Source organism: Marmota monax, unplaced genomic scaffold (genome assembly GCF_021218885.2).
Source record: "Marmota monax isolate L192 unplaced genomic scaffold, Marmota_monax_Labrador192_F-V1.1 WCK01_AAM20220418_F8-fsc00243, whole genome shotgun sequence".
In the NCBI taxonomy this organism is placed as follows: domain Eukaryota; kingdom Metazoa; phylum Chordata; class Mammalia; order Rodentia; family Sciuridae; genus Marmota; species Marmota monax.
In genome coordinates, this window is record NW_026694604.1 from 484,618 (window position 1) to 507,069 (window position 22,452).

The following is a 22,452-nucleotide window of genomic DNA, read 5'->3' on the forward strand; positions in this document are numbered from 1 at the left end:
TGAAGCTTTTTGTATAAAGCCAAGAAAAGAAAAAAAGGAGAAGTACAAAAACTTGAACAACATCTATACAAAAATTGAAAAGATCATTGAAAAATCTACCTTGATAAAAAGCACGGGGACCAAACAATTTCAAAGATTGAATCTACCAAGCTTAGAAAAAGAGGAAAAATGGAGATAGAAATGATCCCAATTCAAATAAAGACTCACTTAATTGGAAAGCATGTGCCATTTACCCATTAGAAATATTTAGGAGAACTGAATCACAAGGACTTAGGGAATCCAAACTACAGCTCATTGTCTCAAGGGCTTTCTTTTGTTGTTTTGTTTCATTTCTGGTGTCATGAATTATTTTAATAGACTTCCTATCTTCTTTGTTATGAAGTTACACTAGTTTTACCAACTCAAATCTGGACTTTCTTAGAATGTTGACTTTTTTAATAAACCCCTCATGGAACGGATATGTGTCTGTCAAAACTTTTCTGTTTGGTTAGTCGCTTTTCTGTTACAGTGCTAGGGATCAAATCCAGGGCCTTCAGTCTGCTAAGGAAAGCTTCTGCCACTGACCTGCATCCCCATCAGGGTCTGAGTTTTTGAAAGTAAGACTTGCTGACCTATAGAATAGTGATTTTGAGTTTTATAAGTTCAGGTTGAGCACTGAGGAAGTTCAGAGCAAAAACTTGTCTGACGAGCTGCATGGGATGGATCTCATCAAAGACAAAATGTGTTTCCAAATCAAGTAATGGCACACAATGATGGAAGCCCTTTTGGACATCAAAATTGCTGATGGATATTTATTTTACTTGTTTGGAGTGAAATTGACCAAGAATTATAGCCATTAGATCCAGAAGAGAGTTTTGACAGGTACATACCCCTTTCCATGATGGGTCTATTTATTTATTTATTTATTTATTTATTTTTTAGTTTCTTTTCTTTTTTTTTAATATTTATTTTTCAGTTTTCGGCGGACATAACATCTTTGTTTGTATGTGGTGCTGAGTATCGAACCCGGGCCGCACGCATGCCAGGTGAGTGCGCTACCGCTTGAGCCACATCCCCAGCCCCGATGGGTCTATTTAAAAAGTCAACTTTCTTTTTTTTTTTTTTTTTTGGTACTGGGAATTGAACCCAGGGGTGCTTAACCACCAAGCCACATCCCCAGCCCTTTTTTATATTTTATTTAGTGACAGGGCCTCGCTATGTTGCTTTGGGCCTCGCTAAATTGCTGAAGCTGGCTTTGAACTTGCAAACCTTCTGCCTCAGCCTCCAGAGCCACTGGGATTACAGGTGTGCGCCACTGCAAAAAGTCAACATTCTAAAGAAGTCCAAATTTGAATTAGGAAATGAATGTAACTGCATGGAAGACACTAGGAAGTTTATTAAAATAATTCACTACACTAGAAAAATTTAAGGCAGAAAAAAAATCATAATTGTGCTAGAAGGTGTTGAAAATACATTCATAAATTAAAAATTCCCTTGCACATTGCATCAGACTTCTACATTCCCGTTTTCTTGTTCTACTTACAATGGAAAGACAATGTCCTGGACAGCTTCAAAGTGGCATGTTAGAATGAGAGTCTCTTTGAAATCTGTGAAGTTGACATGATATATGTGTGATTCTTCTGTTCCTACAAAAAACTGGTGTCCTTCTCCTCGCAGGGCAATAGAAGAGATGCCGCCTTGTAACTGAATTTTCCTTTAAGGAGAAGCAAAAAGGTAAAGTAGGCTCATTCAAATTAATGGATATTTTTTGTACCTTTTGAATTTTGTATATGGATCATCTATTCAAAAATACTTAAAAAATAGGATAAGGGAAAATGTAAGTTAAAATGAAGCAGCTTAACTTCATTTTTTTTTCTGGAAGGAAACAAAAGTAGACTCACTCAACCATCAAGTTATATTGACCATCTGAAGCATTACAGAGGATACAAGTCAGGCAGGTGATTTGGGACATGCCCTCAAGGAAGTGACACAGTTGGAAAGGCATGGGTTATTTACACTGTTGTGTCCCTAAGGCCAGAAAAGTGAGAGGTCCTCAAATGTTACAACAGTCAGAGGAGATTCTTCAGTGAGAGGTAGTTTGAAATGGGTTGTGCAAGATGGGCAGGCTTGTGGGTACCATGATCATGACTCAGTGATTTATTTATTAATTCCATTTCTTGAAAATAACCCTAAAATTGGGGCATGGGAGATCCTGTATGTCAACAGATGTTCTTATAACCTTATCTAAAAGTAAAATGTTGAAAACAACCTAAAATATCCAATTATAATAGAATGGTTAAATAATGAACTATGGGACATTGAATTTATAGAATATTTGCCTAGCCATTCAAGTGATGTGATTTAAAAGGTTATATGGGGTTTTTATATATATTCATCATCATAAAAATATCCTGTAGTAAAATTGGAAATGTTTATGATGCCTATATAAAATTTTAAAAATTAGCATACAAAATTTTATATATATAATAAGCACAGTTGAGCTGGGGGTGGAGCTCAATGGGAGAGTGCTTGCCTAGCATGTATGAGGCCCTGGTTTTGATCCCTGGCACCACAAAAAAATTAAAATTTAAAAAAAGCACAAATATTTAATTATATGTATCAATAAAAAAAAACCACAAGAAGAAATACAAAATGCTCATAGTGATTATCTCTGCCAGAACCTTAAAATAAGAATATATAAATCAATGAGGTACTAGGAACTCAACCCATTGCTTTGCAACTAATTTTGTTTGGACAATAAGAATTCAATGAGGGTTCTGGTGCAAGGAGCCAGCCTGAAAAATGGGATGTTTTAGGTAGATCTGTTTGTTGAGGAGACACCAAACAGTTGATGAAGGAAGGAAAAACACAAGTTTTTATATTTATATATATAATAAGCACAGTTGGGCTGGCGGGTGGAGCTCAGCTTCTTTGCTAACTATAGGTCTGTGGCTCTGGGACCATGTGCCAGAAACTTTTGCCCTCAGTTTACACAACCCACAGGGCAATTCCTTCTTGACAGGGCTGTGGTCAAGATTAGTGATAACAGAGCCAAGTGCTCTAGGAGCCCAGAGAGGGCAGCCAAGAAATACTGGCTGCTGGTATCTGGGATCCCTGAAGAGAAGGTGAACTTCAGTGGTTAAAGGGGAGCCAGATGTCTGGGAACTCCAGTAGTCTGCTTGGGTCAGGCAATTTTCCTTTTTTTTTTTTTTTTAATATTTAGTTGTCAATGGACCTTCATTTTTAAATTTTTTTTGTATGCAGTGCTGAGAATCGAATCCAGTGCCTCACACATGGTAGACAAGTGCTCTACCACTGAGCCACAACCCAACCTCAATTTTCCTTTCTAGTCTCTATGATTGCTCACGTGGGCTGCTTTACCTCTCTACTAAAACCCGAGGAGGCAGAAATCATAGGCTCCAACGGAACCCTTCACTGTCACATAGGACTATTTTGGAAACACACCATAAGCCTTGTAATAATTGCTCTGAGTCTAATTATCTTCATCACAATGGGAACGTTTGCATATTAAAAAATTAGGGAACTAATTTACTATATTAACTTCATGTATCCAGAGTCTATGCATCTTTTTTTTTTTTTTTTTTTTTTTTTGCATTATTAGGGATTGAACCCAGGGGCACACTACCACTGAGCTATATCCCCAACCCTTTTAAGTTTTTTATTCTGAGACAGGGTCTCACTAAGTTTCTGAGGCTGGCCTCCAGCCTTATGACCCCCAGTCTCAGGCTCCTGAGTCCTGGGATTACAGGTGTGGGCCACCTTTTTTTTTCCTGTGGTGCTGGGGATTGAACCCAGGGCCTTGTGCATGCGAGGCAAGCACACTCTACCAACTGAGCTATATCCCCATCCCAGCAGCATTATTCTTAAGTTGCTTCTGTCCCTTACAGCCTTTCATATGAACAAGACCAGTACAAATACATTCTTAATGAGACCTCTTTTGACCACTGAATTTAAAATTGTATCTCATCCTCTACCCTACTTTGTGTTTTTCCAGTGCACTCATCACCTTTTAATATTACAACAGCCTGCTCCCCCTCCTTCAGTCTGCAGTTTTGCTTTCCATGGTTTTCGTTACCTATGTCATCTACCATCTGAAAATATTAAAGGGAAAATTCTGGAAAGAAACAATTCATAAGTCTTAAATTGCATGTTATTCTGAGTTGTGTGCTGAAAACTTGTGCCTTCCTGATCTTCCCACCCCAGACATGAAGCATCCTTTGTCCAACATGGCCATGCTGTGTATGCTACACGTCCCCAAGTCACTTGCTAGCCATCTTGGTTGTTAGATCAACTGTCTTGATAGCACAGTGCTTGAGATTAAGTAACCCTTATTGTACTTACTAATGCCCCAAAACACAAGAGGGGTGATGCTGGCAATTCAGATATGCCAAAGAGAAGTCGTAAAGGCAGTAAGTGAAAGGGTGGACATTCTCAACTTGAAAATAAATCGTATGCTGAGATTGCTAAGAACAAGTCTTTTATCTACAAAATTGTGAAGAAAGAAAAGTAAGTGTGTGTTAGTTTTTCTGTCAACTTGTTAATTTCTTTTTTTAAAATATTTATTTATTTTTAGTTATAGTTGGACACAATACCTGTATTTTATTTATTTTTATGTGGTGCTGAGGATGGAACCCAGGGCCTCGAATGTGCTAGGCGAGCATGCTCTATCGCTGAGCCACGCCCCCAGCCCTTGTTAATTTCTTATTGTATCTAATTTATAAATTAAACTTTATCATAAGTAGATATAAATAGGAAAAAAATAACATATGTGGTTCAGTGTTCAGTCCCATCCATAGTTTCAGACATCCACTGGGAGGTCTTGAAATTTATCTCCCACAATGGGGTGATTACTGTATGTACTTTATTGTTTATTTTGTTTATTATTTATTCTTTCCCCTCCTGCTAGAATGTAAGCTCCATGAGGGCAGGGAAACTTTTCTTTTCTCTTTTGATTCACTGAGATGTCCTAACACCTAGAGTAGTGCTCAGCACAGATTTGTTTAAACAAAGACAGCTGGTGTTCCTTTCCACCGTGCATATACAAATACCCCTGGCTCCCTGCGGGTGAGCAGAGGCCATACTGAGGGAGCTTGGTTAGGGTTTATGGCTTTTGCTGAAACCAAGTTCAAATTTGGCCTTGGCTCCACTGTGGAGTGAATTCCCTATCTCTTCATCTACTCTTTTCTATGATTTTCTCTACCATGATATATTTTACCTGAGCTGGACCATGATATTTGGGCTAATATGCTATCTTGTACTGTAGTGACCTTTTTTCCCTGTGTAATATACCTTATCCCCAAACCAGACTGTTAAGTTCTGGGAGGACAAAAACCATATCTTATTTTTATTTATTTTTAATATAGTAGCCAGCACATCGGTTTGGGTGGAGGAGGTGATGGATAAGTAATCGTTAATGACAATGTAGATTTTATTTAAATGTATTTTATTTATTTTTTAATTTATGTTAAAAAATAAATAAAATAAAATTATTTTAACTAGATTAGTCATAAAAATTACATAGTACAGTATCTACAAAAATAGTTGTTGAACATTGCCTGTTTGTATTCAAATACGTGACTACTAGCACTGTGTCTTATTCATACGAGGTATCCATTGCATAATAAATTTCATTGACTAAACCAATTTTGAAAGTTTAAAATTTGAGGGTTGAGGGAATAAGTTAATTACATCATATTTCCTTTGCTATGGACCAATAGGTTAGTTAAATTAAAAATTACATATTTAATAAAAGGGCAGTGTCCCTCTGGGTCATAGTGGACAATTTTGGTTTATTCAACAGATGCCTTTTCATTAGCAAAGAAACCATTCTATATTGTGATTCTAACAGCTGGTTTTAATAGCAAGATTAAATTCTTTAACCAAATATTACTTTGCCAATGTCTTATTATTTGCTGAATTAAGATGAACCTCCCTCTAGAGGGTCTTGATCTACCCCAATTCTGGGGGCCCACAACTTACTTGATGGGTTTGTAGCTGGGGCTTTTACAGAAGACCAGCAATCCGGCTCCAGAGCCTAACAACAAACCCCCCATCTTCAGGCATCTGATCGCCGACACTCCCTAGGGGGAGAAAAGGTCAGGTGGTCTCATCATTAAAAATTAACACAAAGGGCTGTCGGTATAGCTCAGTGGTAGAGCACTTGCCTAGCATGCATAAGGCCTTGGGTTCTATCCCCAGTACCGCAAAGATAAAAATAAATGAATGCAATGCCTGACATGGTGAGCATGGCGTGGGCCCTGATAACGCACATATTGCATGGTGAAGTTCATGAAGGGACTGTGTGGATGTACCCCTAGGTTGGCCAAGGGAATTTGATGCCAACAACAAGCTCATGTGCTAGGAAGTCGCCTCCCAGTCCTGTAAGAAGAAGACCTACTTCCCTACACTTCCTCCCTGCAATCATCTGTGCCTTTTGCATATATTAAACATTAATGTTTTCACATCCACTTAAATTCAGTTAGAGCAGACGTCGGAAGCACAGCCGCAGCAGTGTTAGCCCTTCAGTTGCCATCATGCTCACCAGAACTTTATTCTTACAAATGCAAAAGACCATATCTGACAGCCAGAGACAGCACAAAATGCTCCTTACTGTTTTGTGACGGTATTTTCTGAATTTTAAGGCACCGAGTACATAGCCTTGTTAGAAACCTATTTAAAATTCAAAGCAATTTTCCAAGTTTTAATTTTTAAATGTGTAGTACTGTTAGGGTTTGAATGCGTCTCTCAAAGTTCAAGTGCTGGAAACTTAATCCCTAGTGCAGCAGTGTTGGGAGGTGGAGCTAATAAGAAGAGATTGAGTCTTGAAGGGTCTGTCCTGAATGGTGGACTGATGTCATTATTGACAGTGGGCTTGTTGGGACTAATGGTGTAGCCCAGTGGTAGAGAGCTTGTCTAGCAAGTACTGGGCCCTAGGTTGATCCCCAGTATAGGGGAAAAAAGAAAAAAAAAAAGGAAAGAAAAGAAAAAAAAAGTTGCATAAAAAAGTAGGCTTGCTTTAAAAAAAAAAAAATGAGTTTGTAGTCCCAGCTACATGGAAGGCTGGGGCGGGAGGATGACCTGAGCCCAGGAGTTCAAGGTCAGTCTGGACAGGTCTTATCTCTCATAAATAATAAATCACTATAATAATAAAAAGTAACTTTGGACCTCTTTTGCTCTTTTGCTCTCATATTCCCTTCCTCTTCTACCTTCCCCCATGGGATGATAAAGAACACGGTCCCCTGCCAGATGCAGTGCTAAGCTCTTGGACTTTCTGGCATCCAGAACATAAGCCAAATAGACTTCTACTGTCTATAAATTACCTAGTATCAGATTCTGTTAGAGTCATGCAAAATGACAATTGCCAATATTAGATCTTAAAATATCCAACAATAATATAACCAGAGAATTAATAAGCTTGCTTCTTAATGAAGTTTGAATATGATAAAATGAGTTACTTTCAAGTTACTATAAACTGAATTTTGCCTGCTCTGGCTCACAAGCCTTTTCACTATGTCTGAGGAGAGAAACTAAGACTCAAGAATAAGAAGGCAGGAACTAGAATTACATGCTTTATGAGATATGTCCTTTGCAAACATTTTCCTCCCGCTCCATGATATGACTTTTCATTTTAGTGTTTTTTCAGAGCCGCATTTTTATTTTAATGAAGACTATTTTAAGAATTCTTTCTTTCATGGATTGCACCTTAGGTGTTATATCTAGCCTTAGATCATCTGGATATTCTCTAGTGCTATCTTCTAGGATTTTTGTTGGTTTGATTGGTTGGTTTTTTGTAATAAGGGAGACTGAACCCAGGACCTTGTGCATGCTAGATGAGTGCTCTGCCACAGCGCCACACCCTCAGCCCTTTTTGTTTTATTTTGTGACAGTTTCTGGCTAAGTTGCTGAGGCTGGCCTTGAACTTGCCATCCTCCTGCCTCAGCCTCCTGAACAGCTGGAATTACAGGGGCATGTGCCATCATGTCCAGTCATCTTATATTCTAAGAGTCTTATATTTTATATTTAGGTCTGTTGTCCAATTTCAGTTAATTTTTATCAAGAATATAAGGTCTATGTGTAGTTTTTAGTTTGTTTTGCATGTGGATATCCACTTGTTTTGACATTTATTACCTTAGGTCCTCTCTCAAAGATTACTTGAGTATATTTATGAAGGTATATTTCTGGGCTCTTTGTTTTGTTCCATTGATTTGTCTGTTCTTTGACCCAAATAATACTGTCTTGATTAGTGCAGTTTTTTGATAAATCTTGAAGTTGGGTAATATCAGTCTTCCAGCTTTATTCTTCTTCAGTATTATGGTGCTCTTTGGGGTCTTTTGCCTCTGTATGTAACCTTCTTAGAATCTGCTTGTCAATATTAATGAGATAATGTGTTGGAATTTTGATTGCAATTACATTGAATCTATAGATCAAGTTGGAAGAACTGACATCTTGACAATATTGAGTCAACCTATCCATGAACATGAAATATTTCTCTAAAATGTAGTTCTCTGATTTTTTTCATCAGTGTTTTGTACGATTCCTCATACAGATCCTGTAAAACATGCACATTATTGTCTTCATTGTTGTCATCTTTATTCATTTTAGTGCTTTATACGTAACAGGTTAAATTTAAACCAATCCAAGTAATTGATTAACTAATTTCACTACTGGGAATTGAACCCAGGGGCACTTTATCATTGAGCTACATCCTGTCATTTTTTTTTTTTTTTTGTCCTGAGGATTGAATCCAGGGATGCTTAATCACTGAGCTACATCCCCAGCTCTTTTAAAAAATATTTTATTTTGAGACAGGGTCTCATTAACTTGGTTAGGGTCTTGCTAAATTGCTGAGGTTGGTTTTGAACTGGCAATCCTTCTGCCTCAGATTTCCAAGCTGTTGGGATTACAGGTACTCAGGTATGCACCACCGTGCCCAGCCATTCTCAGTCATCTTTATGTTTTATTTTGAGATAAGGTCTCACTAAGCTGCTGAGGCTAAACTAGAACTTGTGATCTTCTTGCCTCAGCTGCCCAAGTCACTGGGATGACAGGCATGTACCTCTGTGCCTGGTTTCATTCCAATGTTTTGCCTCTCTACCCAGAAAGCAAACTTCGAAGTAGTGTTTCAAAAGGGATAACTATCCAGGATCCCAACATCATAAGTGGCACTTCTTACACTTTCCCTTCAAAAGCATTATTTTCTTATCATCTCTGTAAAAGATGTCTTGAAATCATTGCTTTGCAGAATTTATTATCAGACCTGAATGGTCAGGAATTAAAGCATCCGTAGGAGATCTGTGTGCTCCATGTTTGAAGGACACAAAGACAGCCAGCACCCTTTCTGGAGAGGCACTTAGTTTCCAAATGCTGGCAGGCAGAGAAGTATCCAGACCAGTGGTTTTTCAAGTAGTGTCTTTGGAAGTATCTCAGCTGTTGGAACTGGCAGGGTTCTAGGACTTGCTTTTCTTTAACTTGATCTACTTTCCTCTTAAAATAATTAGAAAAATATCAATGTAGGCTACACTTTGATCTCCTCTGGAATTATTTCTAAATATTCTCTACCTATACCAGAGCTTTTCTCCATTTTCATGGCTCACTTTAAAGACTTGAATTTTAAATGATTATATGATTTAAAAAACTCTTGACATTTTCCCAGGAGCACAGTGCAATATTTCAAAGTTTCTTGAGAATATCTGCTCAGTGGAGAAGGATCTAAATAAGCTTAGTTAGAACCATCTGTTCTGTTATCAGAAATGAGATAGGCAGGTGTAGAACTTAGGAGAAACTTTTAAATTCAGTTTAGCAGAAACAGCCTTTGGAACTTTCTGAGGGTGCTGGGAATAGCAGCATTTATTATATAAAATCATTTGATGATTTGATGGTAGAGTTTATATTTTGTTTAAATACTAACATTGTCCAGTGGACAATTGTTCAGAATTTGTTAGGAATTCTGAAAATATGAACAATGGGGTTGTTTCTAGGTCTCACTCATGACTTGGAATGTTAGCTGAGTCTAAAATAAAATCCAAGATACAGTTATTAGAGTCAAAAAGGGAACATACACATATACACCTATGTAGGTGCCTATATGTATGTGTGTATGTGTGTGTGTGTTTCTTATAGATCAAAGAGCATGTTTTTTTACATATGGCAACTGGGCTGAAACCAATATGGTTCCAAATCACAAAGTGACAGACCCTGTACATTAAGGAGGTGAGAAAAGGAATGGTACTGATTTCCTAATCAAGGGCACCTCATAATGTCTTTGCTCTGAAAAATAATCAGATGCCAAAAAAATGTGGTGCATTCTTATAATCCTAGTAATTCAGGAGACTGAGGCAGGAGGAACTCAAGTTTGAGATCAGCTTCAGCAACTTAGAGAGACCCTGTCTCAAATTTAAAAATACGAAAAAGGACTGGGGGTGTAATTGCAATTCAGTGGTAAAGTGCCCCTGGGTTCAATCTCCAGTGCAAAAGAAAAATAAAGAAAGGGAAAGAAGATGGGGGAAGAGAAGAAGGAAAAGAAAGGAACAAAAATAACCAGAGATAAGGACTTAGAGAATTAGCCAGTGAACTTTGCAAATTTAGGTGTGGACTTGGGTATGTAACTGACTTTTTGGGGTTTTTTTTCTATAGACTCTTTATTAGTGAAAGTCTGTGTTGCTAGTTGAGGGGGGGGAGAATGGCAGGACAGAGCAGACCTTATTAGTCTCTACTCACTAAACTGTACTTGTCCTTCACAGGTCCAGTGTCTGCCAGAAGTTTGGTCCTGGGGTTCAGCTTTAGAATATCTCCAGTTGTGGTGCCAAGGTAGAAAAAGCTGTCATCGACAGCCATCTGAGAAGAGAGAAAACATAACCTGAAGACCTGTTTCCTCAGTAATCCTTGAGCCCCTGATAGGGGTGAGGGTGAGCTTCCCTGGGACTCCATGAAGATGACTTCTGATGATGCTCATGGCTACTTCTACTGCCCCAGCCTCAAAGATGGTTAAGAACAGCCCCAAGAGGAGCAGAATCAGGGCCAAACACAGACCTGCAGGAAATATTAGATTCCAGTCAGCTCGTGCCTTTCACTGGACGGCTACTTGGGTCTGATGTTAACATGCATGCCCTGCCAGTCCCGACTCCTCAGACACCTTCAAAGGGCTCTTAGGATGAAGGTGGACTTCAACAAAGAGGGTTTGCATTTGCTTTATTCCTTATTTTCTGAAGAATATATTCACAAAATTACTATGCACGAAATAAGAGGAATAAGTCAATAAAGAATGAGGTTAAATGTATGGATTATGAATCCAGATTAAAAATATATTGCCAGGGGTTGGGGATGTGGCTCAAGCGGTAGCACACTCACCTGGCATGCGCGGGGCTCTGGGTTTGATCCTCAGCACCACATAAAAATAAAATAAAGATGTTGTGTCCACCGAAAACTAAAAAATAAATATTAAAAAATTCTCTCTCTCTTAAAAAAAAAAAAAAAAAAAATATATATATATATATATATATATTGCCAGGCACAGTGGTGCATACCTGTAACACCAGCTACTATATATATATATATATATATATATATATATATATATATATTGCCAGGCACAGTGGCACATACCTGTAACCCCAGCTACTTGGGAGCTGAGGTGGGATAATCACAAGTTCAAGCTCAGCCTCAATAACTTAGCTAGAGCCTCAGCAACTTAGTGAGACCCTGTCTCAAAAATTAAAAATTAAATAATGGAGACTCCCCAGTCTGGCTCAGTGGTAGAGTACCCCTGGGTTAAATCCACAGTACAAAAAAAAATTTTAATTAAAATTAAAAAATAAAAATAAAAATGGCTGGGGACGTAGTTCAGTGGTAAATCACCCCTGGCTCAATATCAAGTACTGGGAAACAAACCAAAAAACATTAATCATTTCTTTTTAAGGTAGAGAATGTATCTCAACAATAATATTTTACCATCAGAAACCAAACTTCCAGTGACAAAACAATATTGGTGACATAGGGATACACTGTGGGCTCTGAGCACACTCTGGCTACACTGCTTCCAGTAGAACCATGTTCCCTCCTGGTGAAACAGATATTGGGCATCTGACCACAGCCGGGTAAAACTGATGTGGGCCTGTAATCCCAGTGACTTGGGAGGCTAAGTGTGAGGACGGCCTTAGGTCTGAGCCTAAGCATCTCCATTTTAAAAACTCCAGTTTGAAATCTGCAGTCTCACCAGGCACACCTAAGGGAGCCCTCCAATATGGCCCTCAGGCACAAACAAGTCACTTTTCCCCACTCAGATAAACTCAGAGTGAAGCCTCTGGCAGGCTGTCCTCACCTGATAAGAGGGGAAGGGAAAGGATCAGGGAGGGGACCATCAGACCAGATGTTTTAACCCCAGAGTAAATGATGTCACTGAGAAATCTGGTGGTAGCTGATAAGGATTGAAAGGGGGGTCAACAGCCCCAAAATTTAGTATAAATAATAGAGCAAGTGAACAGACATTCAGCCAGCCCATACTAATGCCCTCACACTGAGAGCCTGATGAGGACCTGGACTGACATCCCAACACTTCTCATCATTTGCGGATCCTCTACATTTTCCTCATCTCACCGCTCTCAAACTCTACAGCCACATCTTGCCCCTGGGGAGAGCTGCAACTTCTCCCCACAACCCTCTCCTCAATCGGCCATCAGCTCCACCCCAGGAGAAGCCTGCCTTGGTTCCTGACCTGATCACCTGAGTGAGTGTGCATCTGCTGGACTTAGAGCCTAAGGCTTGAGACTTTTGATCCAATGCTTGAATTCAGCATGCAGAGGGAATGTCTGTCATGAGCCTGTCATGATTAAGTGTGTTTGAAGTGCTTAGAATTAATCTAGGATTGTTTGCTGTGAATTAATTAATCTAGAATTGTTCGCTGTGAACTGATTATGTGTATTGCAGTGCCTAGTGTTAAGGATTATCGTTTTCTTGATTAAGAACCTATAGAGTGAAATTGTATTGAGTGATCTGAGTGAATAAAGCATTGACTGGGGCAGAAACGCGTGGACATTCTTTATTTCTCCCCCTCAACTGCCTAAGTCGCACCTTTTGCCATCGCAACACTGAGTCACAAGGATCGCAAGTTCAGGGCCAGCCACAGCAACCTAGCAAGGCTTTAAGAGACTTAGCAAGAACCTGTCTCAAGATAAAAATAACAAGGGCTGGGGGTGTAGCTCAGTGATAAAGAATCCCTGGGTTTAATCCTCAGTACTGCAAATAAATAAGTAAAACTGAAGTGACATTCGCTCTCACCTGTGCCTCCCCATCAACATTCTGTATGTTACAGCTTGTCTTCCTGCTCCCAGGCCAGCGTGCAGCACCCACCCCTTGGTTGATACTCTTTAATAGGAACTTGTAGCAATAGTTGCTTAAAATAATACTTGAAGCAATACTTACTGCAGTACACATGGCTATTCTTTTCATCTGTCCTGTTTGGCACTCCGTTGGCCAAATTTTTCTGTTCGGGAGATCGAGTTCCCATACTCGAATTGTCCCACTATAAAGAAAAATCACAAATGGATATCCATTTAATTGCTTGTCATCTCTTCTACATTCTCTGTATTCTCTTGAAAGAGAAGCTGAAGAGAACATTTCTGAGAGTTTTGTTTTTTTTTATGATCTAGTACTCTACTGAAGATCTTTCACTCAATCCTCATAATAACCCTAAGAGGTAGGTTTTCTGATCTCTCAATGACAGAATGCAGAGCTTGTACACAGCAGAGTGGGAACTCACACCCCGTGGTCATTCACCTTGAAGAGCATGTTCTTCTTTCTATTCTGACCATAAATACACCTAAGCAAGGAAAGAAATGCACAGAAAACCAGTTTAAGTTTCTTTCCCTCTTTTTTTTTGTTTAAATTTATTTTTTGTGTTCTCCTTTCCTGTCTTTTAATTGACAAGTAAAAATTATATACATCTTGATGCTTTGAGATATATATGTATATATACACATATACATATACACTATATACATATATACACACATTGTGAAGTGGCTAAATCAAGGTATTAAACATAGGCATTACTTCATACACACCTCTTTGTGGTGAGAATACCTAAGATCTACTGTTTGCAAAGTTCGATACAGTGTTTCCTATATACTGCATAAACATATTGCATATGTATATTGTAAATACACATTATATGTGTATATATATTAACTGTAGTCATCATGATGCACACAATATGAGGGTCCATCAGTAGATGAGTGGATAAAAAAATGTAGTGTATATATACACAAGGAAATATTCAGGCAGCCTTAAGAAACCCTATCATTTGTGAAAATGTGGATGAAACATTATGGAAAGACATTATGCTAAGTGAAGTAAGATAATCACAGAAAGATAAGTATGGCATGATCTCACTCATGTGGAATCTAGAAAGTTGAACTCATAGGAACAGAGACTGAAATGGTGGTTACCAGAGGCTAGGGTGAGGGGAGACGTTTATTTGGGACACCAAATTAGACAAGAGGGATAAATCAAGGTATTGAGTTGTAGGGAAATTTTTTAAAGGGAAATACTTTAGTAGAGACAGTCCTGTCTCCAAGGAAGGAGATATTGAGACTAAGAAACTAAAAGTTTAAGGTAGCAGCTAACACAGTACTTGATATATGGTTGGTATGTAACCATTGTATATTGAGTTAATCTGAATAATTATTTTAAAATGTCAAGGTCGACATCACAAAGACTTCAGCTAAATACCTCAAGGCAGAAAAGATTAATTAAAAATAGATGAAGTTCAGTTTTTATTTTTTGGCCTCCAAAATGACATGAAGTGTTCAATGTTAAGCGCTCAATAATTATTTTGACTGTATTTTACAAGTTAAAACAAGGGATTTTTCCTGGCCTTAATGATAGATAGCATTTGGATACTGAAATCCTGGAATGCTTAGGTTATCTCATGGGGATGATATAACGGAATACATGAAATCAAAACTGTGATAGAGGACCCAGATATACGTGTACCCATGTACTGTGACAGAAACCTTCTTTGAAAATGTTAACCTTCTCTTAACATTTTCAGCCTCACATGAAATTGAAGCAGACTTGGAATGTAGATTACCCTAAAAAAATTCTTATTGGTATAAATTTTTAGTTTTGACTCCTGGTGAACATCACCCATGGGCCTTAAAATGGACCAACTCCTTCTGCATAAGCAGCTGCTGAGGAACAACAACAAAAAAACTCCATAAAACAGCGGCTTAGCCAAGCCACTCTGCAACCCCGAAGGGAGCTGAGTCATCTGTGGCTTCAGAAGGCAGAGGAGGGCATGGTCAGTTGATCTTGCCTTGGAGCACTGTCCTCATAGGATTTTTTTGGCAGGGGCTGACTTTCACGTAGGCCAGGTAGTTTCACAACTCTCAATAAATCTTTCCTCATAACTAGCCATGGGATAAAGGTATGCAGTATGTCACAGGAAACAGGACAGATGCAGAGCAGCACCAATTCTTTACTCTAGCTGGAAAAGTAACCACTGTGTATACCTTTCACAGAAGGGAGATGGAGATAACAGTATGTACTTCAACCCTACATCTTCAGATTTCTCACTTTTGAACTGGTACATGACATAAAAAGCAATGCTGTTGTACATGTTTAACCTTCCCTCAAACTGAAATGGTGGTTACCAGACTCTAAGCAGGGCTCTGATTGTCCATCTGCAAATAATTCATTCTGTTAGATGCAGACCTCTGTTCAGATGTCCAACTTGGTCACTGTGAGCTGCGTAAAACTGGCCCACTGGAAATTATGTCATATGGCTAATAGTCCAAACTTTGGAAACTCCCAGCACAGTTTGTTTGCAAAATATCATTCCATGAGACCTAAATCAAGAGCAGGTGGTGAGAAATACCAACCGGTAAGTGAATCTGTGCAATTGTGCAAATTACTTTGTGAGCACAATTTGTTTTCAACCACAAAAAAGAACCTGAGCCAGGTGTGGAGGTGCACTCTTGTAGTTCCAGAGACTTGGGAGACTGAGGCAGGAGGATCACCAATTGGGGCCAGTTTCAGCAACTTAAAAGATCCTTGTTTCCAAATAAAAAAAATAAAAGGCAGGGAATAATATTGGTCAAACTATATTGTTATATTGTGTGCATGTATGAATATATAATAACAAACCCCACCATTATGTATAACTATCATGCACCAAAAAAAAAAAAAAAAGGAAAAAATAAAATCAATAAATCAACAGGGCTGGAGATGTAGCTTAATGGTAAAGCATCCCTGGGTTCAAACCCCAGTACCAAAATAAATAAATAAATGCACTTGAGATGAGTTTAGCAGCTCAGCACGCTCTTTTAGTAGAAATCACAGAATTTTCATATTTTAAATAGTATTCATCTAAAAGTCTTTTAAGTTTTAGCTAAAAGGACTTTCAATGACTATGAAAGCTATGAAAATTATAATGTAAGGTGTTTGTCCAGAACTAAAGATATGTTCCCCTAAACTGGAATAACGCCATTTTTTTCTGCAAGCAAACGTAGTAATGTATGGCTTCTGAAACTCGGACTGCAGAGACGTACTTTCCAGCAGTAACGAACATCTCATCCCGGCACCTAGAGAACACCACGGTGGTGGCATTCCCAACATTGAGGCCGGTGGCAGGGCTGCCACAAATGGCATCTCTCTTGGCTATGCTCCATACCACCACGCTGCCAAAACAAGCAAGAAAAGAATGTCAGAGAACATCCAGCTTTCAAAATAAGAAAACAACTATTTTAGTGGCTCTAGATAGAAAAAAGCAAAATAGGTTACTAACAAAGGAACAAATAAATGCCTAGAGCCCCAGACATCTCCTCCCTCACACTGCGTATTGGAAGACAAATACTAACACTTCAAAACCTTTGAAGGCAAATGATGATGTGGCCAGCAACCAGTGAGCTCATCAAAGTTGGATGCTCAAGGAAAGACATTTTCAAACACACAAGGCATACAGGTTTACCCTCCATTTATCTTGCTTGAAAATTTTCCTTGAGGAAGTGTTCTAGTAGTGGGGAAAAGAAGGAATGTGGATGACCTAAGAGAGTGTCCTCAAACTTGAACATGTATCAGAATCAGAAAGACAGATAAATTCCCAATTTGATCATTCTACACCATACATATCTATCAAATTATCATACCATACCCCATAAATCTATAAAGTTAAATAGTAATTTTAAAAATAATTATTGCAGGCGGCTGCCAGGCCCCTCTCCCCAGAGTGGAAGTTAGGAGGTCTGAGGTAGAACCTGAAAGTTTGCTTTTCTTTTTTTTTTTTTTTTTTTTTGAGAGGGAGGGGGGGGGGGAGAGAGAGAGAGAGAGAGAGAGAGAATTCTTTTAATATTTATTTTTTTTAGTTCTCGGCAGACACATCATCTTTGTTTTTTGTATGTGGTGCTGAGGATCGAACCCGGGCCGCACGCATGCGAGGCGAGCGCGCTACCGCTGAGCCACATCCCCAGCCCGAAAGTTTGCTTTTCTCACAAGCCCCAGTTGATGCAGATGCTGCAGATCTGGGGACCACACTTTGAGAAGCATTGCTTTAGGGTAACATTTCCTTCTTTCTTGGTGCAATCATACAATTTAGTCCTAAACTGAATTGTGTTTGGATAAGAATACCAAGACTGTTGGGGAAGGAGTATTATGTCAAATGTTTGAACCAAAACATTTAAAGCAAAAGAATGCAAATTACAAACTTGTTAATGTAAAAACAGGCCTATCTATACTTTCCTCATTATCTATACATAGAATGTATTATTACAGGTATCACCAACATCATTAGGAGTGAGGAAGAGGAAGTGGGGCAAAATCTATAAATCCCTCTTTTTTCAAAGTGGAAAATTGAGAAATAACATCTAAAGTAGAAAGTTGAGAGGTAAACCACTTAAATGGTTAAAATGATAACTAGATGATGAACAACAAAAACAAAAATGAAGACTTCCTACCCAAGAGAAATGAAAACATATGTCCTCGCAAAATCTTGTATGTGTACTGGGTATATTGGTGCATACCTGTAATCCCAGATACTTGGGAGGCTGAGGCAGAAGGATTGCAAGTTCAAGACTAGCCTGGGCAATTAATGGGACATTGTCTCAAAAACAACAACAACAACAACAAAAATACAAAACAAAAAAATAAAATAAAATAAAACCCAAAACAAAACAAAAAAATTGTACATGAATCTTCATAGGCACCATTAATAATAATAGCTTAAAAGTGGAAATGGGTCTCAGTGACTTGATATCACAGTTTGAGGCCAGCCTCAGAAACTTAGTGAAACCCTGAGCATCTTAGTGAGACCCTGTCTCAAAATAAAAATAAAGAAATAAATAAAAATAAACAAATAAACAAAAAGGACTGGGGGTGTAACTCAGTGATAAAGCACCCTTGGGTTCAATGCCCAGTACAAAAATAAAATAAAATGTGGAAATGGGGGCTGAGAGTGTAGCTCAGTCACAGAGCATGTTCTTAGCATGCACTATAGCCCTGTGTTCAACCTTAGCACCCAAACAAACAAAACAAAAACAAAAGACCCAGAAGTTCATGAACTGTACTAACATTTGCAGGGATCAAGAAAATGGAGGTATCCACACAGTATTATTTGAATATTATTTGACAACAAGAAATGAGGTACTGATATATCCTACAAAGAGATGGACCTTGAAAACATTACACTTAGTGAAAGAAGTCAGCCACAAAGGACCATATATTTTATAATTCCGTTTGTGTGGCATGCCCAGAATAGGTAGGCAAATCTATAGAGGCAGAAAGTAGAACAGTGTTTGCCTTGAGAGAAGAGAGGAGAGATGGAGAATGACCACTAATGGGCTATGGTTTGCTTTTTGGGGTGTTGAAATATTCTAAAATTAATTTTAGTGATGATTACAAAGTATACATACATTAAAAACCACTCTATTAAATACCTTCCATGGATAAATTTTATAGTATGACATATATCTCAAAAAAGCTACGAAAAAGCAAGAGTCTCGTGGTGTAAGTACATGCGGAGGGACATTGGAATCGTACTTTAGAATCTTGGGTCCTTTGGGGTGAAGGACAACAAACACGGTTTCTTTATACACCTTGGCCAGGTATAGCTTCAATTTTTCAGAAACAAATTTTAAATTTAAATATAAATAAGTGGCACCAACATAGTGAGTTGGCCAAATAAATTTTGGCACATCTGTACAATGGACTTGCATGCATTCAGTGCAAAGAACCATATATATGTCCGTGTGTACATACATCGAGTTGTCCTTGGTGTAAGCTGCATGATAACACAGATAGTATAATAGCATTGATACAAATGTTTCATAAATAGGCTACAAGACATAAAAAGTAAATGCAAGCTCTAGAGTGTCCACTATAGTTTGCAGCATTCCTTCCATTACTCCCCCTTTGTGTAGAATCCAGGTGACTTGGGTAGAATGGACTCCTCCCACAGGTTCAAGGTGACCCTTGGTTGTCCAAAACCAATCAATCAGCAGCAGAATCCCATTTTCCTCACCACAGGGACTAACCAGGGGTAGGCATATTGTATTTTACTAGCAGGGCACTCTTTCACTGGCTTCTCAACATTCTCTAATCTTCTCCAAGCAAATTTTAGATAACCTAAGATCAAGCTTAAAATTACCTGGAGAATTACAGTTTCACCCCGTTAACCTTGGTGAAGTGGCCATTTTTCTCCCCAAAGACCTACTCTCTCTGGCAGTAGGAAGAGGTGGGATGGCCTAACAGCCAAGCTCCAAGAATGTCCATGGGTGGGACGCAGGCTTCAGAATTTTTACAATCTCCCCAGGTGATTCCAGTGAGCACCCAATGTTGAGAACAGCTGCTTTAAGTGGAGGTAAGAATTGTGTGTGGGGGGCAGGGGAGAGGGTTGGTATGGGAGAACCCAGGGGCATTCTGCCTCTGAGCTACACCCCAGCCCTTTTAAAAGAAATTTATTTTGAGACAGGATCTCATTAAGTTCCTGAGGCTGGCCTCAAACTTGCAATCCTCCAGCCCCCCAAATTTCTAGGATTACAGATGTGTGCCCAGTTCTGAGGTACGAATGTTAGAGATGATTTTTGGATATGTTTCCCATAAAGACAGTCAAATGGGGATGGTCCACGGATGGTGTGACCTTTGGTTGTCCAAAACCAAAGGTCCTGACCTCTTACTCAGGACTATTCAAGGAGGGAGAATCATGAACATTTTATTAATTTTTCTATATATTAAGAGAACTGTGAGTAGATAACTACACATAAATGCGAACTTCCTTTATAACAAAGCCATGAAGCTTTAACAAGGAAATACTGTATACATAAAGGTGAATGGAAGTATTAGTAGCCAGGCTAACAGATGATATCCCTGGAGACAGGGTGCTTGAAACCTCTGGCAATACACCTGGTAGAAAATAAGTGTGGATAGGTTCTGTTCCTTACCTTCCGTCATCCGGGCCTCCCAGTGACACCAAGTACAGGTCATTTGGTGAAAAGGCCAGAGCTTCAACTTTGCCCTTGTGAAGTGATAACCGAGCCAACAGCTCCCTTTTCTTATAATCCCACAAAATGATATCTGCCTGTGGGCAAGAAGGCTCGGTCAGAGAATAGGCTTCAAAAGAATCCACCGAGGAGATTGCAACCCCTCTTGGTGAGAGATAATCAGGAATGTCACTTCTCTAAAAAATCAGACCATGCTTTACAAGCAAGCCAGAGAGCAACAGAATGGGTCTTTTGTTCCTAACCATTATCAGCCAGGAGCTGAGACATCTAGCACAAAGACATCATTCCTTCCCTCTCAGCCAGATGGAAGGGAAATGGGGGCTAAAAGAGAGGCCAAAAAGGAAGAGGGAGCGGAAAGGTCCAGGGCAGGCTAGACCAAGGGACTTAAGGACTTGGGGGGAGCGGCATTTCTAGGGAGGCGCCTCTAAGTACATCCACAGGGATTGTTTTCAGTCTGTTCACCTTGAACCCCATGAACGTGACCTGTCCAGAGGCAATGTAATTTCCACTCTTGGAGATGGTCAAACAGGAGACATTATTTCCGTGGCCATGCAGAAATTTTTGCTCCTTAGTATTTAGTGCTTGAATGAGGACTGTGCAGCCCAGGGGATATACCAGATGCTCCTGGTCAGGATGGCATTTGAGACCAGTAGGAACGTGTCCTAAGAGACAGAGATTAGGAATTATTATAATCAGGTGCAGAAGTACTTAATTTTTTTTTTAACGGGTACAAAAGAGAACACTTTTGGAATAAACCTTAGTTCAGTGAAAATAAGTGAGGGGCAACCGGTAATTTTATTCCATAAACAAGGTTGGTGTAGTAAATCCCTTCTCATACTTTGATATGCATAAAATCCCCAAAGGATCTTACTAAAATGCAGATTCTCCAGGTTTAAGGTAGGATTGAGTTCTGCATTTTTAAAAAAATTTTGAAGTAAGTAAAATAAAATAAATTGAACCCACAGGTGCTCTACCACTGAGCTACATCCCCAGCCCTTTGCATTTTTTTATGTTGAGACGTGTTCTTGTTAAATTGCTGAGGCTGGCCTCAAATTTGTGATCTTCCTGCTTTAGCCTCCCGAATCACTAGGATTATAGCATGAGACACTGTGCCCAGCTGAGAAGCTGCACTTCATATACTCTCCCAAGGGATGCTGGTGCTGGTCAAGAAACTTCATGTTGGACAGGAAGGCCTTAGGGTCAATTCTTGTAATACTGAGAAGTAGAAGTGCATGGAACAGGGTAGTTTGTTTGGGTTGGAGTATAGACATAGGAAGAATGTGAATCTCATACCTTAAATAAGCTTTTGGCAAAGACAAAAATTTAGTTGATTTCACTTAGAATAATGCCTTCTATGTTTTTGCATGATTTCTTCTTTTTAAAGACTGAATAACAATATAGTATGTGTGTGTGTGTATGTGTGTGTGTGTGTGTGTATTTTCATTTTCTTTATTTGTTCATCTGTTGATAGACACTTAGGCTGGTTCCATATCTTGGTCATTGCAAATAATGCTACAGTGAACATGGGGGTGCAGATATTTTATCAAGATACTGATTTCAGTTGGACACAGTGGTGCACACCTGTAATCTCAGCAGCTTGTGAGGCTGAGGCAGGAGGATTGCGAATTTAAAGTCAGCCTCAGCAACTTAGCAAGGCCCTAAGCAACTCAGGGAGACCCTGTCTGTAAATAAAAATATAAAAAAGGGCTGGTGATGTGGCTCAGTGGTTAAGTGCCCTTGGGTTCAATGGATTTAATCCCCTGTACCAAATATATATATATATATATATATATATATATATATATATATATATATAATTTCCTTTGAATGCACACAGAAGTGGGATTGCTGGATCATATAGTAGTTCTATTTTTAATTTTTGACAACCCTCTATGCTCTTTTCTTTTTTAATTGATTTTTTAAAAAATAAATAACAACGGAATGTATTACAATTCTTATTACACAT

General features: G+C 38.9%; 1 protein-coding gene across 1 annotated transcript in view; it reads right to left on the bottom strand.

Annotated features, from left to right (window-relative positions):
- The window catches only part of Cfap52 (cilia and flagella associated protein 52), a 51,003-nt gene that overhangs the window by 19,520 nt on the left and 9,031 nt on the right, over positions 1–22,452 (bottom strand). Inside the window, exons 2-8 of the mRNA XM_046422178.2 lie at positions 20,949–21,148; positions 20,427–20,563; positions 16,545–16,673; positions 13,417–13,516; positions 10,717–10,833; positions 5,980–6,080; positions 1,523–1,693 (exon numbers count right to left, since the gene is read on the bottom strand). Of these exons, the coding sequence (XP_046278134.1) occupies positions 1,523–1,693; positions 5,980–6,080; positions 10,717–10,833; positions 13,417–13,516; positions 16,545–16,673; positions 20,427–20,563; positions 20,949–21,148 (955 nt within the window). The remainder of the gene's footprint in view (positions 1–1,522; positions 1,694–5,979; positions 6,081–10,716; positions 10,834–13,416; positions 13,517–16,544; positions 16,674–20,426; positions 20,564–20,948; positions 21,149–22,452) is intronic.